This window comes from Lotus japonicus, chromosome 1 (genome assembly GCF_012489685.1).
Source record: "Lotus japonicus ecotype B-129 chromosome 1, LjGifu_v1.2".
NCBI classification, from domain to species: Eukaryota; Viridiplantae; Streptophyta; class Magnoliopsida; order Fabales; family Fabaceae; genus Lotus; species Lotus japonicus.
Genome location: NC_080041.1, coordinates 101,918,645 through 101,945,514, shown reverse-complemented (window position 1 = coordinate 101,945,514; position 26,870 = coordinate 101,918,645). Strand labels below are relative to the sequence as shown.

The 26,870-nt window shown below is 35.6% G+C and overlaps 4 protein-coding genes across 5 annotated transcripts; 3 read left to right on the top strand and 1 right to left on the bottom strand.

Annotated features, from left to right (window-relative positions):
* Positions 1 to 287: 287 nt before the first annotated feature.
* Positions 288 to 2,242, bottom strand: LOC130728512 (myb-related protein 306-like). Its single transcript, XM_057580009.1, has 3 exons — positions 1,917 to 2,242; positions 1,666 to 1,795; positions 288 to 1,287 (listed from the first exon to the last, which is right to left on the bottom strand). Exons 1-3 carry the CDS (start codon positions 2,047 to 2,049, stop codon positions 561 to 563), a joined length of 990 nt encoding a protein of 329 aa, XP_057435992.1. The 5' UTR covers positions 2,050 to 2,242; the 3' UTR covers positions 288 to 560.
* Positions 2,243 to 7,704: 5,462 nt separating this feature from the next.
* Positions 7,705 to 9,954, top strand: LOC130715413 (uncharacterized). The gene is made up of 7 exons (XM_057565512.1): positions 7,705 to 7,978; positions 8,065 to 8,303; positions 8,383 to 8,589; positions 8,672 to 8,764; positions 8,863 to 8,964; positions 9,067 to 9,354; positions 9,895 to 9,954. Exons 1-7 carry the CDS (start codon positions 7,705 to 7,707, stop codon positions 9,952 to 9,954), a joined length of 1,263 nt encoding a protein of 420 aa, XP_057421495.1.
* A 7,002-nt stretch (positions 9,955 to 16,956) lies between these two features.
* Positions 16,957 to 23,396, top strand: LOC130728508 (uncharacterized). Of its 2 annotated transcripts, none has more exons than XM_057580005.1 (5): positions 16,957 to 17,542; positions 17,636 to 18,984; positions 20,549 to 20,992; positions 21,984 to 22,213; positions 23,019 to 23,396. In XM_057580005.1, the coding sequence occupies exons 1-5, from the start codon at positions 17,448 to 17,450 to the stop codon at positions 23,271 to 23,273; spliced, it is 2,373 nt and encodes a 790-aa protein (XP_057435988.1). In that variant the 5' UTR covers positions 16,957 to 17,447; the 3' UTR covers positions 23,274 to 23,396. The 2 variants fall into 2 exon arrangements, with proteins under 2 accessions (XP_057435988.1, XP_057435989.1); XM_057580006.1 differs by having other exon boundaries at positions 16,958 to 17,542; positions 20,567 to 20,992.
* Positions 23,397 to 25,002: 1,606 nt separating this feature from the next.
* Positions 25,003 to 26,610, top strand: LOC130728510 (60S ribosomal protein L34-like). Its single transcript, XM_057580008.1, has 4 exons — positions 25,003 to 25,160; positions 25,298 to 25,377; positions 26,147 to 26,256; positions 26,345 to 26,610. The coding sequence occupies exons 1-4, from the start codon at positions 25,082 to 25,084 to the stop codon at positions 26,436 to 26,438; spliced, it is 363 nt and encodes a 120-aa protein (XP_057435991.1). The 5' UTR covers positions 25,003 to 25,081; the 3' UTR covers positions 26,439 to 26,610.
* The last annotated feature ends 260 nt before the right edge of the window (positions 26,611 to 26,870 follow it).

The following is a 26,870-nucleotide window of genomic DNA, read 5'->3' as shown; positions in this document are numbered from 1 at the left end:
TTGTAGGTGTGGATATAAATACTGCAATTGAATTATTGTGAGCAAGAATAACAAATTTACATGTACAGCTAATTTTCGAATAACTACTGTTATTTAGTAGTAGTAATTTTTAAGTTACAAATTTTATTTCGCATGGTTAAGTTTTTTTGTTTTTTTTTTAACTTATGGTTAAGTTACAACAAGTTACAAATATTAATGTGTCGGTAGACTACCGAACACGCTTTGGACAAAGCCTTAAATGAAAACGAACCAAATTATTTATTCAGATCAATATTACAAAACTTAATAACAAACAAATTTGTTAAGCAACCGGAACATCAATCACTATACTAGGAAGAAGAATGAAAAAATCAATTCAAAACGAAAGATCTCATCGTAGGAAATTTACATAAGCAAGCTTTTCCTGCAGCAAGGTACTCAGTATATATCTCTAATAGTGTGATAATTATGTTGATTAATAGTGAAAAATATACACACCTATACTAGCACCAATACATTTGAAAACTTGTCTATGAACCTTTTCCTTGAACTTATGAAAGAAAAATTGCAAAAGTTCCAATCTAAAAAATCTTATCATCATCACCAAAGCCTAAGATTTTCTCTGGATTAACACTGCACTCATCAAGAAGCCACTTCTCTAGCAAAGACAAGGGCATTTCTGGACCAATAACATTAACATCTGGCTTTCTTTCAGGTGACAAATTAGATGGAGAAAACTGATCAGAATTTGGAGACTCCAAAGACTCAAAACCAAACAAGGACTCAAATGTTTCAGACAATTCAGCACTAGTACTGCTAATTCCTTTTGCTCCACTAGAAGAAGCAGTGTCAGTCCCTGCAGCATTCAAGTTGTAATTGAAGGAGTTTTGTGTGGCAACTGAGTTAGTCCTTGAGGACCTTTTCTTTGGTGGATTCTTCATCCACCCTTTCAACAAACGCGCTATGTTGTCGGCGCTTGAAGCGTAGCATGATGGAGATTGGGTGGGTTTTGTGGAGGACAAAGTGCTGCTACTATTTGAAGGGTTGTTGTTATTATTAGATGAAGATGGTTTCTGTGGTGAAAGAGCTTCACTGAGAGCTATCTTGGCCATTTGGATGTCAGTTTGGAGCCTCCTTTCCCACTGGCCTCTTGAAATCCTTTGTGGTGATGATGCTGAAAACCCTTCTCCCAAGTTTCCTTCAGAACCTGCTTGCAATTTTTTCAGCTTCTTTTTCAAATGGGTGTTCCAATAGTTTTTTATGTCATTATCTGTTCTTTGTGGAAGGTATGAAGCTATTGCAGCCCATCTGTAGCATAGTCAATGTGATCCAGTGTTAATTAATTAAGATATGTGAATCTAATAAAAGAACTTCCCAAATTAACTAAGCAAAATAGTTAACAATGATAGTGTTGGATCAATTTATTTTTCTTAACGATCTGGTGCCTAAAAGATACTCACAGTAGAACTACACAAATTAACTAATCAAACCATTTAACAATCAAATCATGTTTGAATTAGCTTATTTTTCTTCATTATCACTTTTATATGATGCCTAGAAGCTACTCACAGCCGTACATAATTTTCCCATAATTGATTTTAACTTTAAAATCAATTGTAAACATGTACTGAAACTTCAAAACTCATTTCAACATGTAAGGTGCTCGAAGATTGATTTACTATATACCTGTTTCCTAGAAGATCTTGAAGGTGGATTATCATCTTCTCCTCTTGTTCTGTGAAGTTACCCCTTTTGATTCCTGGCCTCAGGTAATTTGTCCATCTAAGCCTGCAACTCTTGCTGCATCTTGACAACCCTGAAAACCACAAAATGAATAAATCAATTAATTCAGATCACAGTGCTTTTGGATTAGAATTTAAGATCCATGAGACAGAAGAACAAAGAATAAGTAACAACAAAAAGAGTGGAGGGTTAACCTGTTTTGGTAGGAACAGACCTCCAATTGCCAGGACCATGTTCCTGAATATAAGTGACCAGAATGATATCTTCTTCAGGAGTCCAAGGCCCTTTCTTGACACCTTCTTTGTCACAACAAGGTGGTCTTCCCATGTCCCCTTGTTCCTTTTGCTTTATGTCACCGACTATATACACTTGTTTTCTAACTTTCTAGCTTAGCCCTTTCTCTCAAGGAAAAATAGGTCTTCCTCTCCTCTCAGTGAGTGAACTCTTCTCTTTTTCTTTATCTCTATCTCTCTTGACTTAATAGGTTCTAAGGCAAGGCAAGTGTCCAAGACTAACCTTTGTTTGGTGTACATATATAGCAAAAAAAGAAGGGTAAGGGTATGGTGGGGTGTGTGAAGGTTAGGCTTAGATGATTTGCATTCAGAAAATCTCGCATTTATGCATTCAAGCATTTTTAGTCGTACTATTAAGATTTGACCATTCACATTTTAAGTCGTAAAGCTAACTCTGGCTAGTAACTCAAAATGTGAGTCGTCTCGTCTTTGATCTAACGGCTCAAAATAATTGAACGTGTGATTTACCGTTTAATTTGGGATTTTTTTATTGCACCAAGCTATGTTCACAATTGGCAATCATGAGACTGATCACCTTGAGATCACATTATGTAGGTAGGTCTCTCATAACAAATCATTTTTCACACACATGGTCGAGTGATCAAACTTGGACATAATGCTTAAAAAGTTCTATATGAATCTTATTGGTAACCTTCTGGAATAGTAAATTTTGAATGTGAGACGTCTGATCTAGATCAGTCAGCTCAAAATGCTTGAATGAGTAGATGAGTGATTTCTCTATCCGCAGCGAATCCTAATCCGTGAGGAAGCCACTTGAGGAAGGCAAGAGTCAAAATTTGACAGCAAGAGCATTAACTGAAGCAGCAAGGGCAAATTATTCACCATAGATGGTGCAAGCAATACCACTAGCATGTTGTTGTACCTCTCAAAACCGCGTGGCATTGAATGTAGCTGCTCTGGGAAAGTTCAATTATCTCATGCAGCTTTTAAAGTCTCTTAACCCAATCAGACATTAAATGTAAATGAGATAAAGCTGACTTTTGAAAAGCCTAATAAGCTATCGCCATTTATGTCTTTCTATTGCACCCTGCTGGTGATCTCAATGAACCACCCCTTTCTCTTTTAATTTATCTCTATATATAATTCAATTGCATTTATACTTCCACATTATACTACTATTGACATTTTTGACAGCGACCATAGCTCACAATTAATCCTTTTGCTTCTTCTTCTTCTTCTAGAAGGGGGTTGAGTTCAATTGATTCAATTATCTCTTTGCATATATGTAGGATTCTCTAAGTTTATAAAAAGAGTAGATTAAGGGCAATCAAAATTACTTCTAAGGATTTAGGGTTTAGGGCACTCAAAATTAATTACTCAAACAAGGTAAACGTACACTTGTTAATTAGGGCATAGTTAATTAATGGACAAAACTTAGGAGGCGTTTGTTTCAAGATTTGGAAAGAGATTCTCGGGAATATAAAGGTTGGGAATGAACATTCCTGCGTTTGTTACAAGATTGGAAACTATGATTCCTGGGTATCAATCATTCCCGGGAATAAAATAACTTCTACAATTCCCATGATTTCCTTCATATTGATTCCCATGAAAAAGGTTGGGAATCTTACATTCCCATGGGAAAGATGAATGTAACTTCCCACTTCTTCCACAATTTATCATTTTTACCTCTATTTTTAAGTTTTTTTAATTTTTAAATTAAGAAAATTTTAAAATGTTCCTGAGAATACAAAATACTTACCAAACACATTTATAAAATTTACCTAGAAATAACATACCCGGTAATCATATTCCTGGGAATAACATTCCCGGAAATGTGATCTCAAACCTTGAAACAAACACCCCCTTAGATACACTTCAATATATGCTAATTTTACCATTGTTTAATTATAATCTGACATGAACGAGGTGTGTTAATGGTGGTTACTCGCATTATCTCATTACCATGATTTCAGAAATTTGATCCTTACAAATGGAAGTTGAACATATTTTGTGATTAACTATTTATCGTTTAGTACAAGCATTTATGGTAATTAAGAGGGTTAATCACTGTTGTTGACAGTAGATACTCTGATCTCCCATACCTGACATATATGCATGTGTTATAAAAAGGACAAAATTGAGGAAAATTATCACATTAATAAAACTAATACTCCTACAATATTAAAGTGGTTGTTATTCACTACCATCAAATGCATGTGTAGATGATCAACTAGCATAAGATTGTTCTAACTTAATTGGAAAATGTTTTTAGTTCGAGACTTTGAGAACGCAACTGCTTTAGATACTTGGTAGGAAGAGTTTTGTCAGTCATGGTGATTTTATTCGGCTCAAGCATGATTGTCTAAAAAAATTAGGTTTTCATTTGACAACAAACAAACGGTGCCTAAGTAACTTTTGTCCTTAATTAATTAATGAGTTGACTTCACTATCTTGCTTAGCGACCATGAATGCAATGCATGGATGTCGACTGGTGAACAATTACGGGTCATGCAATCAGTAATGGAAAACAAAACACCCAATAACTATTAGTACGTTGGAAACGCATTATTCATATTAAATTTCATAAATGACATATAGAAGAGTAGGCACCCATACACTGGTCCACTAGACTAAGTATGTGCCCCAGGTGCTGTTCATTTATATAAATGTGAGCGTACTAGAGGTTCAAAGTACCTCTAAGTGTCAATCTCTCTAGATTCGTCTATTGAACTTTAATTTTTTTTTTATAAGATCTATTGAACTTTAATTGATCAAAGAAATCAAGCAGCAGTTAATTTTCATGCGTAACTGAGCACACGGTTTAACTTTAGGGTTTAAAATTGTTTTCTTTTTCATCAATGTATGCCTCGGTAGCATGAGATTAATCCATTCACGTCTATGAAATTACATTAAGTGAGTTTATTTGTCTTAATAAATAATTCCTATTTTTTGTACATCGGAAAATTAACAAAAGCGAAACAACAAAAGAAAGAAAGCAGGGGACTAGCGCATGACTAGTCTATCCTTCAACAGGAAATACTCCAACTACCACTACACCAAAATAGCAACTTAGTGGCCAAAATTTCGCGGCGGTTGGGCAAACCGCCGTCGGTCCCTTTTAAAACTCACTATTTCGCGGCGGATAGCCAACCGCCGTCGATCCTTTTTTAAAAATGTACTATTGGCGGCGGTTACAACCGCCGCTAACATTACTGCTAAAATTACTCCTTGTTATCGACGGTTGCCAAGGGCCGGCCCTAATTTCCCTCAATCGATTTTCCAATCTAAACCCGCGAATGATTTTCAGTTCCCTCCCTAAATTTCATTCTTCCTCACTTTCTCAGTTCAATGTGGCCCTAAATTTCATTCTTCCGCTCAATGTCACCTTCACGCTCCTTCTTCCGCTCAATGTGGCCCTAAATTTCATTCTTCCGCGAATCGATTGTCACCTTCACGCTCCTTTCTCAGTTCTTGCTCACGGTTCTGTCATCGTGAGGGCTCATCTTCAAGCTCAACGATTTTCAGTTCCACGAATTGCTTCTCTTTCTCAGTTCTTGCTCACGGTTCTGGTATGTGTGTTCTCTTTCTCACATGTCTTGCATCTCTTTCTCTCAAATTTTCTTAGATTTCTCTCACAACATATATCCCTAACTCTCCTCTCTTTGAATTTGGGGAACAAGACCCACTATAGTGATTCTGGTTTCTCACACGAAGGAGGAAAGGCACATTCTCCCCTGGCTTGATTGTTCCTCTTGAGAAGGTAAGGGTTTCTCCAATCTCTCTTGTAGTTTTTTTTCCTATTTCTCTTTTACAAATTCATAGGCAATGTCTGATATATGAATATGCATATATGAAATGGGTTAGGGTAGTAATGACTTGATTATGAATTTTTCAATTCTGGGAAAATGATGAAGGTTAGCTCACTGAAGTGAGTAGGAAGCTTTAGGTTTTCAAATATGGTGCTACTGAAGTACAATGCTTTGTCAACTGAGAATGTAAAGTAGTAAAGAAGCTCTCCTGAGCTCATAAACTTGTTGAGTTTGCAAGTAACAATTGTAGATTTGACATCGTTGAGTCCTGTTCTAGTTAATCTATCTATTTCACTTAGTTGTTCATCTTGTTGAGGAAATTAAGCTTGGAGGTCCTGTCCATTATCGATGGATGTATCCGATAGAAAGGTAAAAGGGTGTTACAATATTTTTTTGTTTTTCATTTGCTAACATATATGGTTATTAAATCACGTTTCTTTGGGTTAACTTATAGGTACTTAGGACATCTAAAATCCTATGTACGTAATCAAGCAAGGCCAGAGGGCTCCATAGCAGAAGGCTACCTGATGGAAGAGATTCTTACATTTTGTTCAAGATATTTAGATAACATTGAGACAAGATGGAATCGACCTCACCGTGTTGATGATGAGCCTAATCATATACAATCTCAATCACGTGCAGCTGAATTATTTCCTAATGTTGGGAGGCCAGTTGGTAGCTCTTCTAATTACACTCTTACACACATGGAAAAGTTACAAGCTCACAGGCACGTGTTGACAAACTGCCCAGCAGTTGATTCCTATCTTCAGTAAGTTGATCTTTCATTTGGATTGATCACTAAATTTTTCCTTCATGTATTTAACATGATATAAATGAATAGGCAATTTAGAGCTATTGTACGAAGGCAGTTAAGGAGTGGTACAAGGAATACTCCTGAGGTTGACAAGAAGGTTCACAGAGAGTTTGTTCGTTGGTTCTCTAATCGTGTAGGTGTTTGTGTGTACGTATTTAACGTTTATATTTTAATTGGAATGTGACTAACATTGTGTGGTGTGACTTGTAGATCCGAAATAATCTCGACACTATTTCCGGACCAGATAAAGATATTCTTATTAGTCTCTCACAAGGTCCTTTTAACCAAGCTAGAAAGTTCACTGCATTTAATGTCAATGGATACAAATTTCGAACCTTAGCACGAGACAAGTTATTAAAAACTCAGAATAGTGGAGTTTATGGCATGTTTGGAACAAGAAGTTACTCAAGCAGTAGTGATTCTCAAATGAGGTTTGGAGGGGTGCCTTATTATGGAAGATTGGTAGAAATCATTGAAATTTTCTATAATGGTTTCACTGTACCCATGTTCAAATGTGAATGGGCTAATACTACAAACCAAACAGGCTTAAAGACAGATAAATTGGGTTTTGTGTCTATCAACTTTGGAAGACTAATACATACTGGAGCACATGAAGATGACGAACCGTATATTAAGGCCTCTGAAGCTCAGTTGGTATATTATGTGGACGATGAAAATGATCAAGGTTGGAGCATACCAGTTCATCTGAAGCCAAGAGACTTGTATGAGATGGGAGAAGATGAAGAAATTATGGCATCCGATGAGACATACCCATCACAAAATTTGGAACAAGTTTTCTCTGATGCTACAAATCACATACCATTGGCAAGAATGACTACAGATGATGATCCTGAAGACATACCCATCATTGATTATGATTTAAGCTCTGATAATGAGGATGATGTCTAATTTCATGATAACTATGGGTGTAATTTTGAAAGTTGCGTACTTGTTTTGATTCAATGACTGTTTAAATTTTTACTTTAATTCAATGACTGTTTAAATGCATCCATGACCTTGTATTATTCAAAACTTGTCTCTTTGATCATATTGTATTCAATCTTTGATTGTATAGTTGTGCAACTACTTTGAATTTTCTGCAGGTATGACTCGTAGACCCAATACTCGTGGTCGTAGGTGTCTATCAACACCTAATGATCAATCTGGCTCTTCACAAATGAATCTGCCAAGTGCACAAGTTGGCAGCAATCATAGTGCGTCGATAACAAATACTGGATCATCATCTCAGGAAGGTGTTCAAACTAACCCAACCAGTCCAAATGAGGTACATGCAAATGCTCAGGATGGGCCACAAGTTGCAGCTTCATCCTCAACTCAAAGAAAGCCTAAAAATGCTAGTTGGAATGTGAATGTCATAGGTATGTCACTTTTTTTATACAACTTCAGTTTTTTATTGATCTTATACTTCTATTGCAATCTCATATTCGCTCACATGTCGTGTTAGATCCCGATGGTCATATTATTCCATCAAAGTTAAGAGCAGCTGATGTCTTGTCTACAAGAACTCCCAATAGGATACTAACCCAGTGGAATTCACGTAGCCAACCAGTAGGAGAGTCTGGTGGCTTATTGGGTCAAGCTTTAGGGCTTCTGGCGAGCAATTTTTCCCATTTTCCAATAGTGTATGAGAACTGGAAAATAGTACCTGATCACTACAAGGATAGTGTTTATGCCACCATCAAGGTACTAATTTTAATTAATCGAATGCATTTGATGTATTATGGTTTGAAGTTCTAACATATTTCATAATGTTTTGTTGAAGGAAAAATTCGTGGTAAATGATGATGATCATAGAAAATTTATCTTAACTAGTTTGGGGAAGAAATGGAGAGACAACAAATCTGAACTGTTCCTTGAGAATTATGATTGGGAAGTTTCTATGGCACAAAATATTCAGAATCCCCCAGTAGGGATTGAGCCAGATCATTGGATACTTTTTGTGCAGCACAAGCTAAGTGATAAACAAAGGGTAAGAAGAATCCATTCATTTTTTTGAACTTATTCTTTCTTATTTTATGATTGGTTGATCATTGTATTTGTTAATAATGTAGGAAATATCTGAAAAAAATGCAGCAAATCGAGCTAAACAAGTGATCCCTCATACACTGGGATCAAAGTCACTAGCAAGAAAGAGAGATGAGCTGGTATGAAATTCTGATCCTTACTCAATTTGTTGGTATTTGAAATTTTCAGAAACATGAATTAAATGTATGGATATTGTTTATATGGTGCAAAAACTTAGGAGTTGCAAGATGGACGACCATATAGTAGAGCAGACATGTATCTTGTTTCTCATCAAAAGAATGATGGAACTTATGTTAATGATGAGGCTAGACTCAAATGTGTACGTATAGTTTATTATTAGTCATTTCGAATTGTCATTGGAAACTTAATCACTATGGCTGATTGGTACACTTCATATGTGTCTGTTCAACATTATATGCAGGACCAATTGCGTACCGCAATTGAAAATTGTTCTTCTGAGAATGAAGCCTTTGTTGATACTTTTGGGAAGGAACGTCCTGGATATGTACGTGGCATGGGACTTGGAGTAACTCCAAGTCAGCTCACTATACCTAGCTTCAACAGGTCAACCCTTCAAAATGATGGTTTGATTGAAAAAATGCAATCTGAAATTGAATCTCTAAAGGAAAAAGTTGTTGAAGTTGATGCTTTAAAAGCACAAGTTGCTGAGATGGATGTTTTGAAGGAACAACTTGCTTTTCTTATGCAAGTTCATAAAAAAAATGGGGTAAAGAATTTTATACTAAATTTGCTAAACATTTTTATTTTTATGTCATATGTGTATAAACTTGCTTAGGAAATAAATCTGAAGTGGTCACTATGTCTCTGCTGAGCAATATAATAGTACTTAGTTTCTTAATTGCACATGCATCATATATGCACATAGTTACTGAAATAGAATATGTGGTCTTTGCATCCCCACTTGAACATATGAGCTATGAAGTTGGTGGATATATTTTGGCAAAAGTTTTTCTGGACATGCAGTTTTTGTAAATGATTGTTTGATTGATTTTGTTGCGGTATCAATGAGCAGACCCTTCAAGTATGATAAATATGTTCTATTCTATTGAAATCCTTTAGTCTTTGTCTATGAATTCTCCTCAATCCTCACCACTTTCAGAATATGTAGGCTTTATTTTAAGTGGCTTTAACACCATAGAACATGATTTTAATGAGTTACAAGGCATAAAACTTAAACACCAAAACTAGTATAGCTTTCACTTACTCTATAATTTCTTTTTAATTTCAGGTTGTTAACTTGGAATCACCGAGAGAAACGAGGCCGTCTTCCTCCTCTAGTCATGTTTGAAGATCAAGGAACATCATCACAAAAGACTATTTAGATTTAGAAATTTTCATGTTATGAACTTCGTAGACCATGTGTGGAAAATACCATTGTGTTTATTTCCTTTTGGTGGAACATATATGTTATGTGCATTTTGTGGAACATATATAACTTATATTTTGGATTTGTGTTAAGCACTCTTAGCTTCATTGTGAAAAATAGATGGATATATATATTTATGCAAGTATTTGGCGGTTGAATGAATTTTCTTTGCCACAACATTTTCCCTTTGTTAATTAATTTAATATGCAACGAAAATTATAAAGCAGGTTAAAAAATAAAATAGGAAAAAAAAGGAAAAACAATGTTAATTTTCTGGAGTTTTACCGGCGGTTACAACTGCCGCTAGGTCTACAAAGAATAGATAACTTATTTTATGTTACCGGCGGTTGGAACCGCCGCAACATCCAAGTTTACATCTGTTGAAGGAAGGTACTTGGCGGCGGTTACAAGCGCCCCTAAATATTCAAGTTCTTTTGCGGCGGTTCAAACCGCCGTTAATCCTACCAGTTAATAGCATTAAACCAGTTCTTTTGGCGACGGTTATAACCGCCGCAAAATATTTAACGGCAGATTGCGTGGCGGTTAACCCAACCGCCGGTAAATATGTCCGCGACGCTCAACTTGGCGGCGGATGACCAACCGCCGGGAGTGATTTTTAACGGCGGTTTTAACCGCCGTCGGTCCTACTTTTAACCGCCGCCAAAACCCTGTTTTCTTGTAGTGTACGGAGGAGCAGCAGCAATGTCCTTGACACCCGCGACTTGAGAGAAAGCACCATGACGAGCAAGTCAATCAGCAGGACCATTACCGTCCCTATTAATCCAATTCAGCGTACACTGCCAATTCCTGTTAAGAAGCTCGCGGATCGCTCCCAAAACATCAGCATGGTCATGCAGCCGCCAACGATCGCCACCTCTCAACACCGTAATCAGACATGCACAATCCACTTCACACAAAACCTGCCGGTGGCCATGGTTCTAAGTCATAATCAACCCATCCCGAAGTGTTAATTCCTCAGCGAGGAAATAATTCTTCTTCATATACACTGCTTATAAAAATTAAACTTTCAATCAAATGCTTAATGAAGTCAGCTATCTACCAATATCAACTGTAATAACATGTAGAAATTAATTAACACTAAAAAAATATATGAAGTAAAAGACTAAGTAGACTATACCATGTCAATATCAAAAAATTAAATTTGGTTTATAATTATACGCAACACTGAGAAAAAAAAACAAAAATGAAATTTAGTGGCGGCTATTTTTACAATTAATGGTGGTTTCATCACTACCACGAAATATTTCACTAACCCTCACCATGACTGCTACCTTATTAAGTGGCACACATGCTTGTTTGGGACGGCTTTAAACAAATCACATGTATGAAATGTTAGGCGGTTTAAAACTGTTAGTAATTGCCTCTAGTATCTCAAGGCCCATGGTTGGTTAAAAACTTTCACAAACAAGTTTGGCACCTTAGCAAGGTGATGATCAATAATCGCCACTAAAATTGGTTTTTTTTTTTTGTAGTGAACTCACTTATTTTCTTATATGAACAAAAGTATCCTAATAGAGTCACAGTCGGGATAGTTATGAGACTAATTTCTCACTCCACGACCAGTACTAAGCAGCAAGGAGCGGCCAATGAGTTTCTTCCATTTACAAGAGTTAAGAATCAAACCCTTAACTACTTACTTAAGGGACGAAGTGCTAAATCATTACGTCAACTCATTTAGTTCGTAGTGCACTCACCAATTCAAAAGAAAATTATCGAAGATAGAACAAAAAAAAAATAGTTATTGTTGATTTTCGTTGGCATGATCGTTATTGTTATACTGTAGGGTTGTATTTTGTTTTCCTTTCTTTGTTGGGTTTGTACTTTTCCTTTGTCGAGAGGGTTTACATCTCGACCCTATATGAATTCAATATAATTTTTGCTTTCCAAAAAAATAATGATTTTTAGTTATACTCCCTTAAAATATGATACTAAATAAATTCAAATATACCAAATTATTAATGGTGTTAGTAATTAAATCAAATTTAGTAGCACTCGAATAAATAAATCTTGGAACAGAATGAACCATAAGCCCACTCAAGTAACCTTTTTGGTCTAAAAAAAATCTCAAACACTGAATTTACTCAGAACCAATAATCAAGCGATTCTTAACCCTTTTTTTAAATATTTTCTTTCAAAAAAATTTAATCAAGCGGTGCAAACAAGTACATCAGCCCGCTGGACTGGGCCAAATACCCATTTATACGAAGCTAGCCCAAAATAATTAGTTCAAAAACTTTGTCCCAAAAAAAAGTTCAAAGTTCAAACTTATTTTGTTATGCTTCATGATTTTACAAGGAGCCGAAAAAGTAAGTTTTGAGAAATAAATTATGAGTTCATTTAATGTGGGTAGCTAAAAAAATGACTCAACGGTGGGTAGGTATGAATTATTGGTTTTTGACAATAGGAAATGTCACTTAAATTTTAATGGTCTGGATTGAAGATCTGTAACCTGTAGAGGAGTTGCTTTTCAGTATTTGAGTAAGCTCAGGTGTACAGATCAAATTTTTTTCTTTCTCTACTTCAGACTTGCTTGTTTAGTTTTGATAAGTGTCATATTTTCCTAGTTTTCATACACAATTTAGACACTTACCTTAAGTAATTCATGAGAAATCCTTATTAGTTCTCCTTATTTTAGATTGAAACTTGTTAATTGATTGAAGATTAAGCTCAATGTGTTTAATGATTGATTATATTCTCAAATTAAGATGTAGGATTGAAGTTCTCAAGGAAAAATGCATATTTTCATGAAACTTGAAGATTTTTAGAATCAGCAGGGCGCCCAGCGCTTGTCAGTGGCCGCCCAGCAACTGTGGCGGTTATAGAAACCCATCAGTGAAGTAATTGGGCGCCCAAAGCCCAAAAATGTCGTCCAGCGCCCAGCGCAGATGCTGAATCACACTATAAAAGGATATCTTCAGTTTTAAAATAAAGAGAACTCGTTTTTTAGAAAGAGAGAACAGAGGAAAACAGAGAGAGCTCGACCCAAGGAGGAAAGAAAGGAGCTTTGAGGCTGGTTGATCGTCCGTTGAGCTGGAGACATGCTGAGGACGCCGCACCACCGCCGATCAACGTCTTCTTCATCGTTTTTCTTTGTAAGCTTTTGAGCATCCATGAAAATGGATAACTAAGTTCTTTTTTGTTGGGATTGGTTGTAGCCTTTGGGCTTTGATGTATCAACTTTGATTTCTATATACAAATCTTGTTTCTATGAATGGTTTCAATGATTTTACCTCGTTCTTAATGCTTGTTTTGTCTTAATCACCTAGAACATGTACATGGATTTGACGAGTATAGTGAGATCTAGCTAATTGAATCTGACCTAGGTAGATATCATCTAATGAATCTAAGATCTAGAGATAGGATTAGATCATTAGTCAAACCAATATCCATGCTTAAAGCTTTTTGCTTTGTTAATAAATCAAGAGATTGGGGGTTGATCTAGTGAGACGATAATCTTCGCATTGGGAGACCGTGTAGTAAGATAAGATATGATATGATGAAACCAATCATAGGACATGGTTTATGTATGAAATCTTAGAATGCATTTGAGTCAATCGGTGAACACCAATTCCAACAATTTTCTCCTCTTGATTTAAATCTGTTATATTTCCGCTTACCCTACCTTTACATGCTCTTGTGACTTCTTAGAATCAAAACAAACTACCAAACATTTTGTTAAACTCATTGCTAAAGTTATTTAGCTAGAGAACGACGTTGTATTTCCAATTCTCTGTGGATACGATATAACCCTTTGTTGTACTATAATTGAATCTTAAAAGGGATTTAAGAGTACGTGTGGTAAAAACCTTTCAACAAGCTTCCGCCGCAAATGTTGCTCTATCGTCCTTGCTTCACTCTCTAACAACACTGCTTCCCCAGTGAAGAACCACTCGAACCAAAGACATTCCTCATTCTCTGTCTCCCACCAAGACATTCTTGTTCACCCAACGCACCAAACCTAGGAAGAAAAAGTGCCAAAAACAACAACACAATCATCGAGGTGGAGTCACCCAGACGATCTGGAACAACCAATAGGGCCCAAATTTGTTAGAAGCTTAAGCTTGTTTAAGTGATTGTCATGGATTGAGATTTTGGAAATCAATTGGGGATATTCTAACGAATGAATGATGCAATTTCATAAGGTTAACTATTGCAATTTTTTAATCCCATTGATTCCTCCTCATAAGGTGAACAATTGAAATTTAATTTTTTAAATGTTGATTTTACTTATTGAAGTTCTTTTGTTTTGAATTTCTAATTCTAATTTTTTATTCTCAGCCACTGATGAGTGCTTATGGAAAAACGAATTCAAATGCTTTGATTTTGTATAGTCTATTTTTAATTTGTGTTACCAAAAGCGAATAACTTATGAAATTTAAGCGCTTATGCCATTAGCTCTTATATACAATAAGCGCTCATTGTATAAGCGCTTAAATAATTAGTTTTCCCAAACACGACCTTAATCAATTTTGAAAGTATCCGGAATTGATTTGACATATTAAACTTATACGCTAAAATCACTCATTTATGAATATGTAGAAACTAAAAGTATATTTTGGGTACATTTCGTAAAAGGAAAAAGGAAAAACATGGCAAGCCCCTACTACGGCCTCAACGAAGAGACCCCCAAAACATCCGCCAGCAAAAACAAGCCTAACCCCTCAAGCGGGTCCTCTGTCACCACAATATCTTCACTCTGATTCCCCTCATTCTTTGCTAGAAAGTCTGCATAAGCGTTACCTTCTCTAAGAGTGTGTTGAAGCACCACTGTCTATGGTCTGTTCAAGAGGTCCTTAATATCCCACACAAGTGAAGCAAACAGGTGACGTGATGACGGGTTAGACTCCACCAGGTGCACGACATCCATCGAGTCAGATTGGCACTTACAGCCCGATATCCACGCTCCTAAGCCAAAGAGAGACCATAGTAAAGAGCAAGAAATTCCAAATGCAGGATTCTGGAGTCATCAAAGAACCCACCATCCACTGACCAAGATCACTCCTAAAGCATCCCCTGAATCCCTCGCGATTAGGGTTGCCCTTGACGCTGCCCACGTTCAATACCACACAATTAGCTAAGCCCGATGTCCACTCCACTAGCTTTGGAGTTTCTTGAGGCGCATCGAGAGGGGATGCATAGCTCTTGGACAAATAAGACGTCATCGCTGCGATATTAATCTCCAGGAACTACATCGGAATATTCACCTACTCCATAAACCAAGCGTTCCTTGCTATCCCACCCACCAGATCATCGTCGTCGCACGAGGACTGGAGTCACGCAGAAGCTCTCTCAACCACACTCTAGCATCCCCCACCGCGAGCATATGCCCCGTAACATCGAACCCCATGCGACGCCAAATCCTCTTTGCCTGCGGACAGTCACGAAGACAAATGCAGCGTCGTCTCCTCTCCACCATCACATACCTCACATGATGCAGTAGAAGCCATGCCTTGCCGGAACCTACACGCATTCGTGGGAAAGGCTTCTAGGTAGGCCAGCCAAATGAGGATCATACATTTCAGAGGTACCTCAACCGCCAAATGTGTTACATAGTTTTAGCTCAACTATTAGCCAGGTCAAAGAAGTCAAAAGCATTTAATATTTTTTATTAGCAATAAACTATCAATATTCCTTAGTTCCTATTCTTCGTTGGTATGAATTTCAAAAAAATAAACTATTCGTTGATATGATTTTTATATTATTTGTTACATAGTAATTTTAGATTTTAATTTTTTTAAAGAAGATTTTAATTTTAATGTATGGGCATTTTAAGATTTTTTACACTACCAAACAATCAAATTTTAAATAAAATTAACATTTCAATGAAATAAAAGTACAACTTTCTCAAATCTTTAAAACCTGATCTTGTAAAAAATCTTTAAATTCTAAATGAATAATTTTTTTTAATAAAATTAAATTAAGACTCTGCTCCTTTTTTAAGCTACATTTAAATTAAATTAAAATTAAATCAAATTTCAATATTTTGGTAATTAAGATAGCAATAAAAGAAACAATATTTCTTAGTTCCGATTGGTTAATAATGATCAACACTATGTCCTCCAGTTTTTTGGCTACAAAGGAAAATTATGTCCTCCACTCCAATTTTTTTAAGACATGTGTCCTCTTTCAGAGGCGCAATCTTGTTTGAATCGAGAAAATTCACATTATAATAGGGCTAACTCTCAAAATAATGTTTTTTTTTCATTCACTAGACTTAAACTCGGAAAATCAATCATGTACGACTTGAACCAATCACATGTTGGTATATCCTCCGGTTTATGTACACATGAACTTTTCAAAAAAAAATGTTCTTTAATATTATTTATTAATTACTAGTAATAAAAAAAAAATTAAGATTGTGGTCTTTTTCCAAGCCCAATTGGTTGAATTGTTCTTCTAACCCATCAATTTCACATTGACCAGAAAAACAAGAGGTGTGAAATATGAACTTTCACCCTACATCCACTTCCCCCTACCTTACAAATCTAGGAAACAATATACTAATATATTTTTGTTTTATTTGCAGAAGATTAAAATATAAAATACAAACAAGTGTCAACCGCAGTGATAAAAAAAATAATTATTTGAAACCTATGTCAAAACTTCAAAATCACATTTTTAGGAGTTTATTTTTCCAGTACCCGATTAATTTTTGCATGCTCTTATATTAGGAAATTAGTCACAATTAAGACTCTCTCACTCAGAGTGTATAGTGTGGAGTTCGAACTCGAGAGCTTTTCTCACACACTCAGCTGTATTGCCAACTGAACTAACGGTCTTAAAGATTTTTATGAGATTTTTAACTTTCATCAGACCCAAGTTGAAATTGAGAAAGTTTAATATATGAGACAGAAATAGAGAGACGTAAACATTCAACCTAGCCCAATTTTGTTATCGTTTTGTCAGTCGACACCAATGAATGATATAAAAGAGAAGGCACAACAACATTCCCATTGATTCATTCTCCTGATGGAAAAATTGCAAAATCCCCACGAGTCTATCTCATAACGGTACACAGAACACAACAGAATCCCATGGTTCTACGCAACCGAAAGATTAGCTCAAACACAAGTTGCTGACATGTTCTTTTCCTCACACATGTTTATGTTTTTTCTTTTCTTGATTTTCCATTCAATTTCCCTCATCAATTAGGTAACACTTCACCCTCTTGCTGAATCAGATTCACCCTGTGATAACTCTAGGGTTGTACCTATATCCTTGTCTTTCAAGGTGCAAAGTCTCAATCCTTTTTGTAAAATTTTCAAAGTACAAATCAGAGTTTGCATGACCCTGCTCTGTTTTTTCTTCCTCTGTTTTGCTTCAAAAGGAATGGGTTCAGTTCTAAAGTGCCTTCAAGATGTTTGTGTAAATTACCCTCTTGGTTTTTAGTGAGTATGGGTTCTCAGAAAGGTTTTTTCCATAGAAAGATGGAAATTTTTTCTGGGTATTTTGGGGTGTTTCTTTGGGTTTTCACCAAAGTGTTCATGAGGTATTGAATTTTCTTCCATTACAAATTTGAATACACTGTTCAATACCTATTCTTTACCTTCATCTATTTTTTGTTTTCTTTTTATTGTTTCAGATTCTATAGCCCTGAAGCAATGAACTCTGTTTGTTCTTCTAAATTTTCCCATGAAAATCAACTAATTGAGTTGAATCATTCTGAGCCAAAAACTGAGGATGAAGCTGGATTTTCTGATTCTTCCAGAGATACCTTATTGGAGTCTGAAAATTCTGGGGCATTTTCTGATGCTCTATCACATGAAAGTAATGAAATTGAGTCTAATGGGTGCCAGCCAATGGCAGAAGCCATGAAAGATTGTTGTTCTGAAACTGCTATTGATGGTAGCGGGAATCCTGGCCTTGAAGAAGAGGAGACAAGTAAGCTGGTTTTCAAGTTCCAATACCAGAGTTGGAATTGCAACTTCAATGAAGAACTCAAGGGAGATTATCATGAAAGTAGTGATTTTGTGGAGAGGGATACTGTTTCTGCAAGTGCCAACAAGTATGAGTTTTTCTCTGGCAAGAGTTTTAGCCACTTCTTGGAAGAACCTGAGACTGCAAATTTGACTGTTGAAGAGTTTCATGTTCATTCAAATGATGAGTTTCCATTGGAGAATCAGGTTACCAATGATTCTGAGGGTAAACTCATGCCAGAAAATTGTGAAGGGGTTGTTGATGCAGAAAATCATGACAATGTCACAGAAAGTGTACACAAAGAGGAGGTGTCATTAGAGAAGCTCAAGACTGTGTTATCTGTAGAACAACAATCTTTGCAACCTGTTACGCGTAATTTTCTTTCAGAAGATGATTTTATTTGTTCAAGTTCTGATTCAGATTCTGTCACTTCTATGGATGATGGGTTTTTATCAGACACGGACTTTGGAACCACTACTGAGATTGACACATTGGGAAACAATGAAGAAGAAAATGCAGGGCTAACAGAAGAAGATTTGGACTTTTGGGATGAGAATTTGGATATTGGATATGAACCTGATGATTTTGCTGAAGAAGATGAAGATATAATGGAAGAATTAGGAAAAATAGAAGAAGAGTGTAGGCTTGAGAAATCTTCAGGGGACAGTTTTCAAGATAGCATCAAGTCCAAACCTGAAAATTCTGTGGAACCCAATTCACTGAATTTAACAGCTAATGATCTTGAGGATTCTAACCGGTTTGACACACTGTGGGAGCATCAAGATTTGATAGAACAGCTCAAGATGGAGCTGAAGAAGGTTAGGGCAACTGGTTTACCTACCATCCTTGAGGATTCTGAGTCTCCAAGGATAATGGAGGATTTGAAGCCATGGAAAATTGATGAAAAATTCCAGCATGGCAGTACCAAAAATGAGCTTCCAAAATTCTACAAGAGTTACAGAGAACGAATGCGGAAATTCGATATCTTGAATTACCAGAAGATGTATGCTTTAGGTGTGTTTTCTACTCTTTACCTTAAATTTATTTTAATTTCTAAAGCAACTTTGTTTTCAAAATTTTCTGATTTACTGCCTTGTTCAAAGTGAGTGTGCTTCATCTAATAACATGTTTGGATTTGTTTGTTTCCTTGGAATCAATTCTTTAACCCAGAAGCTACTCACAGTAGTTTCTCTTTAGGATTAATTCAATTGTAAAAGTATTTCCGAATATGCGCAAAACCATTAGAACTAGAAAGGTAATTAGGGACCCACTAAATCTGGTTAGCTTGGGCACAGGGAAAGCATGAATTACCCAATATCTTCAGGCACAAGAATGAATTTTGAGACAATTAATACATTTATTTTTGTCTCTTTTTCTAGGTGAATTGTTTTGGGTAGGGGGTACTCACCTTCAGTGCTATTTTGTTATTGAAAGAAAGTGAAGTTGAATTGGGGGTTGGGCATTAAGAGATTGAGCAGCTTTTTACACCACATGTTGGTTCTGCACATTGCATAACATAAATGCTAATACTCCATACCAGATTCCAGCTAGCCTTGATTGCTAGTAGTAGTATTCTGTAATCTGTATGCATTTTTCCCAAAGACTGCCATAGTTAGTGTTAGGACTCTTTCATTGTGCATTTTTCTTGGAAGGAGTCATTGTTTTACTAAAGCTACCCACAGTTTCTTATTGTGGCTAGCCTTGCCTAATTTCCCAAAGAAATCAGTCCCTACAATGACCTAGCACTTATTGTAATGCTCCACCAAATTTTTATATGACCTTTTCCTGTCTTTTTAAGCTAAACAACTCCTACCATGCAACACATGTTTCTTTTGGGATCTGAATTACTTCAAGTCGAGGAAACCTAAAATCTCTGCAGGAAGGGATCTAAAACATTCAAACTTAAATAGTTGAACTATAAACTACACCAAATCTCTGCAGGAAGGGATCTAAAACATTCAAACCTAAAATCTCTGCAGGAAGGTGTACTGTTCAGACTGCAGTAAATTTAGGATTCCCTTACAGGGAAAAAAAACCATATTCCCTTGAAAGCAATCTCCACAAAAGTTATGTTATTGATGCTATTAGTGTGATGAGGATACTAATTACTACTAGCATAGGATCCATAATCAATTCTAGCACCTAGAAACTACTCTTGATTTTGGCTTTATAAAAAAATTGTCCATGTTAAATTATAAAATAAAATTGACCATGTTAAGGTTCGCCAACTAACTATTCATTTAATTTAATTTAACTTCTTTATTATTAAACACACGACCAATGGTTCAATGGTGAAACTTGACACAAGGAATGCTAGCAATACACTCTTTGTGATTGGTTTATTTTTTGAAAAATTAACACATTTTTTCTCACTACCAATATCTGTGTTGAAATCTATTTTTAAAAAGAGTGTTGCTAGCAATTTTCAGTTGATGTAGTCAAGTTTTTTTCCAATTCACAGAGCAGTTTATTGTACTCGTTAGCATTTTCTAATATATTTTTATTATTGTTGAAGTGACTATTACATTATGCTTAACTTTTAAGTCTCCAATCATAGTCACAAAATTGTCCTTTGAAGTTTCTTGGAAACTTGCAGGTTTCCTACAGTCAAAGGACCCACTCCAATCCTTTTCAACTCACAAGAGCCCTTCTCCACCAATCACAAGCATTCTCCCTCTTCCACGCGGCTTTCACATTTACAGACGTAGAAAAATTGAAGCAGCTCATGACCCCACGAAGAAGTTCATGAGAGAATTGTACTGTGACTTGGAAACGGTTTATGTGGGACACTTGTGCCTTTCTTGGGAATTTCTTCAGTGGGAATATGGAAAGGCATTGGAATTATGGGAATCTGACGGGTACGGTATGAGAAGGTTCAATGAAGTAGCTGGAGAGTTTCAACAGTTCCAAGTGCTTCTACAAAGATTTATGGAGAATGAACTTTTCCAGTGTCCGAGGGTTGAAAATTATGCTAGGAATCGTTGTGCCATGAAGAATCTTCTTCAAGTTCCAGTAATAAGAGGTGAGAACATTTAATTGAGAAACAATGTAGTCTTATATCTTTTGATAATCTATATAGCTGGACTAAAATACTCTTAGAGAGAATGATACAATTGGTGGAGTAATTTATGAGGATTATAATTAGTGAAAATAAGAGGTGTTAGGTGAGAGATATTGTTAATACCTCTATATATGGCAAAAACAATAAGTTTAGGGTTCACACTTTATTCACACCTACACTAGAGAAGGAAAATGAGAAATGATAAAGAATTGAGAGATATAATAGAGTGATGTGATAGGAAAAGAAGAGAGTTGGAAAGAGAAAGTGAGTGAAAATGAGATGAAAGATAGTAAGGAGAGTGCGAATGAATCAATACTCTGGCAAAAAATAGATAAATCATCCCAAATTTCTAAAACAATAAAAGTGCTGAAAAAAAGAGGGGGGAACTAGTGGATGTTAGGTTTTAAAGTTTAGACATAAGTTAAGATATGTTTACTTTCTAGCTTCTAATCAGAAGTGATTCTTGAACATTTCAATTTGGAACCAAACATGCTAGTAAATTTAATTGTAGTTTTTCAACTTCTCTCAAAGGGTGTCTGTCCTAGATGGACGAATAATAATTTTGTTTATAAAAATTCAAGCATAGAATTTTTTGTAATTCCCAACATACTTATTTTAATTATATTGGTCTATCCATAATGAAATTATTTAGCACTTCTTAAACTAAGGTACACAGATTGTGTTTGGTTTCCATTTGAAAGCATATTCAATGAGATATTTGACTTATTGGATTGAGAAAAAGCAATTCACACCTAATCTAATATATAAACAAACACATTAAATTTGGTTAGTGTCTTTTTTTTTCAAATGGAAATGAGAGGTTACTTTTATTGTACTCCACTTTGTTAGGGTCCTTTTGAACTATGTGGGGGGACCAACTATGTAAAGTTTCATAGATGAGCCAAAACAGTTCCTCATGGTTGTAGAAGTTAACTTAAATAATTGTCTGCAGAAGACAACGCCAAGGATAAAAAGAAGTACAGAGAAAGAGAGGCTGATAAGGATGCCATCACAAGCGGCATGCTAGTAGAAGTTTTGGAAGAATCAATCAGAACAATTTGGCGTTTTATAAGAGCCGATAAAGATGCATCTAGCTTGAAAGGTGCAAGAGAAAAGCAAGTAGAGCTACAAGACCCTTCAGATTCTGAACTTCTAGTGGAGATTCGAACAGAGCTTGAAAAGGTAAACCTCTTCAAAAGTCATATTTTTAAATGTCAAATGTGAATCAACTTTCTTTTGCTTTTTGAGAAAAGGTTGTGTTTTGAAATATAGAAAGCATAGATATCTCATCTCATAAACTTCGTATAACTAATTAAATGCACAATATATGGCAAATATTAAAAATTGTAGGAGATACAACAAGTAAAATTAATATATAATTCATATGCTAATATAAATTTTAGATCAGAAGACAAAATTGATATTTTTGAAGAGGTTTTCTTACTTAACCCGAGGGTTAAACAATCGTATCTTAGACAAAATTGATATTTTTGAAGAGGTTTTCTTACTTAACCCGAGAGTTAAACAATCGTATCTTAGGTGAATCAATGATTGTTTTTATAGAAGTTTTATTAAAAAAGTTTGATACAATTTTCAATAGACACTTACTAATATGCCCTTAGGCACGGCCATACGCAGTATAGAAATCACATTTGGATTCGCGATCAATTTCTAGGTTTTGCCGTAAATCTAATTGGTTACTTCGAAGTACAATAAACAAATAGCTATAATACCTGTCAAAGGTTAGCATGAGATATTTAAAACATAATAAAATGTTGTCGCATGACTAAATATTGCAATATGTATATCTGTAATTCTGTATTTCTAAAAGAACTCAAGTTGAAAAAACATGTAAGTAATATGATTAGAAGTCTACCACACAAATGTTATTTGATATGAGTGCGACATCACACGACAACTATTTCTAAGTGTTCATGTCATTCTTACTTTTATTCTCTATAATGTTATATATTGTTTTGATTTGCAGAAGGAAAAGAGACTGAGAGAGCTTCTGAGGAGTGGATGCTGCATATTGAAGAAGTTCCAAAAGCACCATGAAGATGGGACGGATCAAGTGCTTTACTTCTTCTCTCAAGTGGATATGAAATTGGTTTGGAGAGTGTTGAACATGTCAAGGATAACAACGGATCAACTAGCATGGTGTCGTAGTAAATTAAACAAGATCAATTTTGTAAACAGAAGGATACAAGTAGAACCATCATTCTTACTTTTTCCTAGTTAGTAGTCAATTACAAGCTTAGTACATAGGCTTTAGAATGTCATTATCGAAATAGAAAAGAAAATTTTCATACAGCCATAGTATCTTTTTAGATGATTATATGAATTTAAAACGAATTGAATTGAATTCATTGCAAGTGTCATATAATTCTCCTTTATTTTATCTTGAATGAAAGAAAAAATAGCAATTTATCTTAAAGGAATAAAATCAATATGCATTCGGATCATAGGTCTTCTCCAAGTCCAACTTGAAAATAATATTTTTGTTTCTTTCTCCCTATTTTTGTTTCTTCCCCTTTTATGATTCATGTGGACCATTTACAATATTCCTTGCAAAATAATAGCATTATGCATTTTACCTCTTTTAGGAATGAAACTATTATGAAGAGACCTATTTAGGTTTTGCTAAAAAAGACATAACTTAGCCGCCATGACTTAGTAATAATCTTGTACATGAAATTACATAATTCGTAGGGACATCCACCTTTGGAATTAAAGCAATGAGAGTTTGAGCTAGCAAATGATCAAATGAACCAAACTCAAAAACTTCACTAGCTACACACCAAACCTCATCACCCATGATATGCCAATATTGCTTAAAAAGTATAGCTTAGAACCCATCTGAATCCGACCCTAGCACTTTAGAAGAACTCATATCAGACAAGGCAAATCAAATTTCCTCCTCATATTCATGTTTACTCAAGGCCCCATCCATAAACAGCCTCGAAAGTCCAGGATTATGCAACACATGAGGTTGAGCATTATTCAGACTCCAGAGAACAAAGCAGATTCTTAAAGAACTTTACTCCTTCTCGTTTCAATATTTTTCAACACCTCTTCATCGTCACACCAAGTACGATAAGGAAGGTTCAGAGCATACACCTCATTTCTTTCCTTCTCACAAAGGGTTTGAGTGAGAAAAAATTGTGTATTTCGATCACTGAATTTCACATATTGTTCCTTGGATTTTACCACCACAATACCTCCTCTTGTCCCAAAGTGTGATCCAACTCCTTTTGTAATTGGCCCAAAGTGTGCAAGATAGATGCAGACTAAAATCGCTCAAACTCTCGTTGAATGCCTTCTATCTGTTAAAGTTCTCCGACTCATTTTATAGCTCAAGTGAATATATTTCCCGATGGATAAATATCCATCAAGTTGCTCTTATCTATCATGTATGGAAACTTGTTTTCTCCTGATTGTCAAAAGGAACTACCTCAATGGAAAAAAAAGGTTTCGTTATAATCCCCCACAAGCCTCCTAGGCTCAACAATAGATTGCTTAAGAGTTTTGAGGTGATCCAGTAAAGGACCCTATTTGAAGGAATTAGGCTAGCATAATCCTCGTACAACACTGAGAGAAGTTATGTGAGCTTACTCTAATTGTCATAGCTTGACAACAGGAAGACTAGATGGTGAAATTAAGTAGAGCATTAGAGAAGTTTTAACCGACAATACATTAAAATTAAACTCATTAAAAATATCTCAAACAATGGAATTTTCTCAAAATAATTATTTTGTAAATATAAGTCAGAAAATCCTAAAAATATTTTCTACAAAGCTCATTTAACTTTGGGTCAAATAAAAGTAATGTGTAATACAAAAAAAACCATCTCAGTCTGCTTTTGGTTTGGGCTTAAAGGAAATGATTAGGCTTGTACTAAAGATAATAAAAAGATGAGGCCCAATGGATTGAAGCAAGGAGAACCATCAGATCTAGGGTTTTGAGAGAAACCTTCATTTATACATACATCAACCACTTCACATTTCATTCTTCATACGCGCCCCTCCATAGTTCCAAGCTTCTTCCATCATGGTGCAGAGGCTCACGTATCGCAGACGCCACGGCTATGCCACCAAGTCCAACCAGCACCGTGTTGTGAAGACCCCTGGTAAGCTTTTCTTTACCCGCAATTGGGTTTTCTTTTTGGTTCCGATCTATGTTATGTTTCATCGTTTGTTGTCAAGATTCGATTTTGTTATGGGTGTTTGGTGTTTTTGCTGATTTCTGGAAATGGGTATGTCTTAGGTGGCAAGTTGGTGTACCAGACCACTAAGAAGAGAGCAAGCGGACCCAAGTGCCCTGTTACTGGCAAGAGGATCCAAGGGGTATGCATCTATGATATTGTCTTGTTTTTTGTTATTTGGGCACATAAATGAGGTGGAATTTGATTACAAACATGTGTTTTTGTTTTATAAAGAATATGGCTTTTGTAGAGTAAGGATTAGTGATTCATTGTGCAGAACCTAATTTGTGCAGTTACAAAGAATGTTTAGTGAGGGGGTAGGATCTGAGGTATTTATGAAAAAACTGTGTGCCCCAAAAATCATGATTTGTATGCTGTGGATAATTTAACGCGACCTGGTAAATGTTTGAGATTGAAAATTTCAGGGCTGTTTTTTATTTTACCTTCACATTCAATTGGATGCTAAGCTGATTCTAGAATCTAATTTCCGTTAGGGGTATATGTCTATAACTATATGAATTTGTTTTAGGTGATTGAGATGGGTTGTGAGAGTGAGTGTGAGATCTTCATTTTGATGAATAATCTGACTTTAATGAGTGTTGGTGTTTATGGGGCTTATCGGAAGGATATTGGTGGATTCGATAATTCTGTTATGTTTTTAGTGTCCATGCTCTGCAGGACCTTGACCCTCCACTGCCTGCTACTCTTCTTGCTTGTTCTCCTTTATAATTTTTGTCTATATTTTGTCTCGTCTTGTTCTTCTTTGTTTATAACTTAACCAAGTAACCTAGCCCACTTGAAGTTTTTGTGTTCTCTGTCTGTTTTTCTTTCTTTCCTTGTTACTAAGTTGTGTTGACGAGCACTGTCTTCCTTCTACTCTCGTGATGTTCTAATCCAGAGTTAACCTGCAGATTCCACATTTGAGACCTACTGAATACAAGAGGTCTAGGTTGTCTAGGAACCGCAGGACTGTGAACCGAGCATATGGTGGTGTATTATCAGGAGGAGCTGTTAGAGAAAGGTATGGTAATCATAATGTCATCAGAAGGTTATTCTTGAATTTTGTTGTTGATTAAGGTAAATTGAATCACTATTTAATCTTGGTACAGGATTATCCGTGCTTTCCTTGTTGAAGAGCAGAAAATTGTGAAGAAGGTTTTGAAGATTCAGAAGGCAAAAGAAAAGCTAACATCTAAGAGTTAAGCTGAGTTTATCATGGATAAGAAAATACTTTGATTAACATCTGTGCTAATGAAGTTTTGACTTCCAATTGTGTTCATTATGAATGTGGTACTTAATTTGAGATTTGATTTATGCATTTTGTGCTTTTTTGCACTTTAGATTTTATTATACAATATCGGTTTCTGTTGTTCTAGTTCATATTCTTAAAGGAAAGACCTCCTATAAAGTGAAATAGCCACTATTCGCGTATGAATTTTAATGGGGCTAAGAGCAGGGTGCATCTTAAGTTGATTGAAGGACATGTGTGCAAATACTTTTGAGACAGGCCTTATCTATTTCAAAAGCACATATACTTGCAACTATCAAAGCATAAGGATACCTTTTCATCAATTTTGATACATCACTTGTTGGAATTACCACAAACTAATGTTATCCCCTGCGTGTTGTAAAATT

Excerpts from the sequence above, each read along its gene's own strand:
- LOC130728512 (XM_057580009.1), bottom strand. The coding sequence starts at position 2,049 with ATGGGAAGACCACCTTGTTGTGACAAAGAAGGTGTCAAGAAAGGGCCT. Across the intron at positions 1,796-1,916 it reads GTCTGTTCCTACCAAAACAG|GGTTGTCAAGATGCAGCAAG; the intron begins GTTAACCCTCCA and ends TGTGGTTTTCAG. Across the intron at positions 1,288-1,665 it reads CAAGATCTTCTAGGAAACAG|ATGGGCTGCAATAGCTTCAT; the intron begins GTATATAGTAAA and ends ACTATGCTACAG.
- LOC130715413 (XM_057565512.1), top strand. The coding sequence starts at position 7,705 with ATGACTCGTAGACCCAATACTCGTGGTCGTAGGTGTCTATCAACACCT. Across the intron at positions 8,590-8,671 it reads AGCTAAGTGATAAACAAAGG|GAAATATCTGAAAAAAATGC; the intron begins GTAAGAAGAATC and ends TTAATAATGTAG. Across the intron at positions 9,355-9,894 it reads AACTTGCTTTTCTTATGCAA|GTTGTTAACTTGGAATCACC; the intron begins GTTCATAAAAAA and ends TTTTAATTTCAG.
- LOC130728508 (XM_057580005.1), top strand. The coding sequence starts at position 17,448 with ATGGGTTCTCAGAAAGGTTTTTTCCATAGAAAGATGGAAATTTTTTCT. Across the intron at positions 18,985-20,548 it reads CCAGAAGATGTATGCTTTAG|TTTCTTGGAAACTTGCAGGT; the intron begins GTGTGTTTTCTA and ends TGTCCTTTGAAG. Across the intron at positions 22,214-23,018 it reads TTCGAACAGAGCTTGAAAAG|AAGGAAAAGAGACTGAGAGA; the intron begins GTAAACCTCTTC and ends TTTGATTTGCAG.
- LOC130728510 (XM_057580008.1), top strand. The coding sequence starts at position 25,082 with ATGGTGCAGAGGCTCACGTATCGCAGACGCCACGGCTATGCCACCAAG. Across the intron at positions 25,378-26,146 it reads CTGGCAAGAGGATCCAAGGG|ATTCCACATTTGAGACCTAC; the intron begins GTATGCATCTAT and ends GTTAACCTGCAG. Across the intron at positions 26,257-26,344 it reads GGAGGAGCTGTTAGAGAAAG|GATTATCCGTGCTTTCCTTG; the intron begins GTATGGTAATCA and ends ATCTTGGTACAG.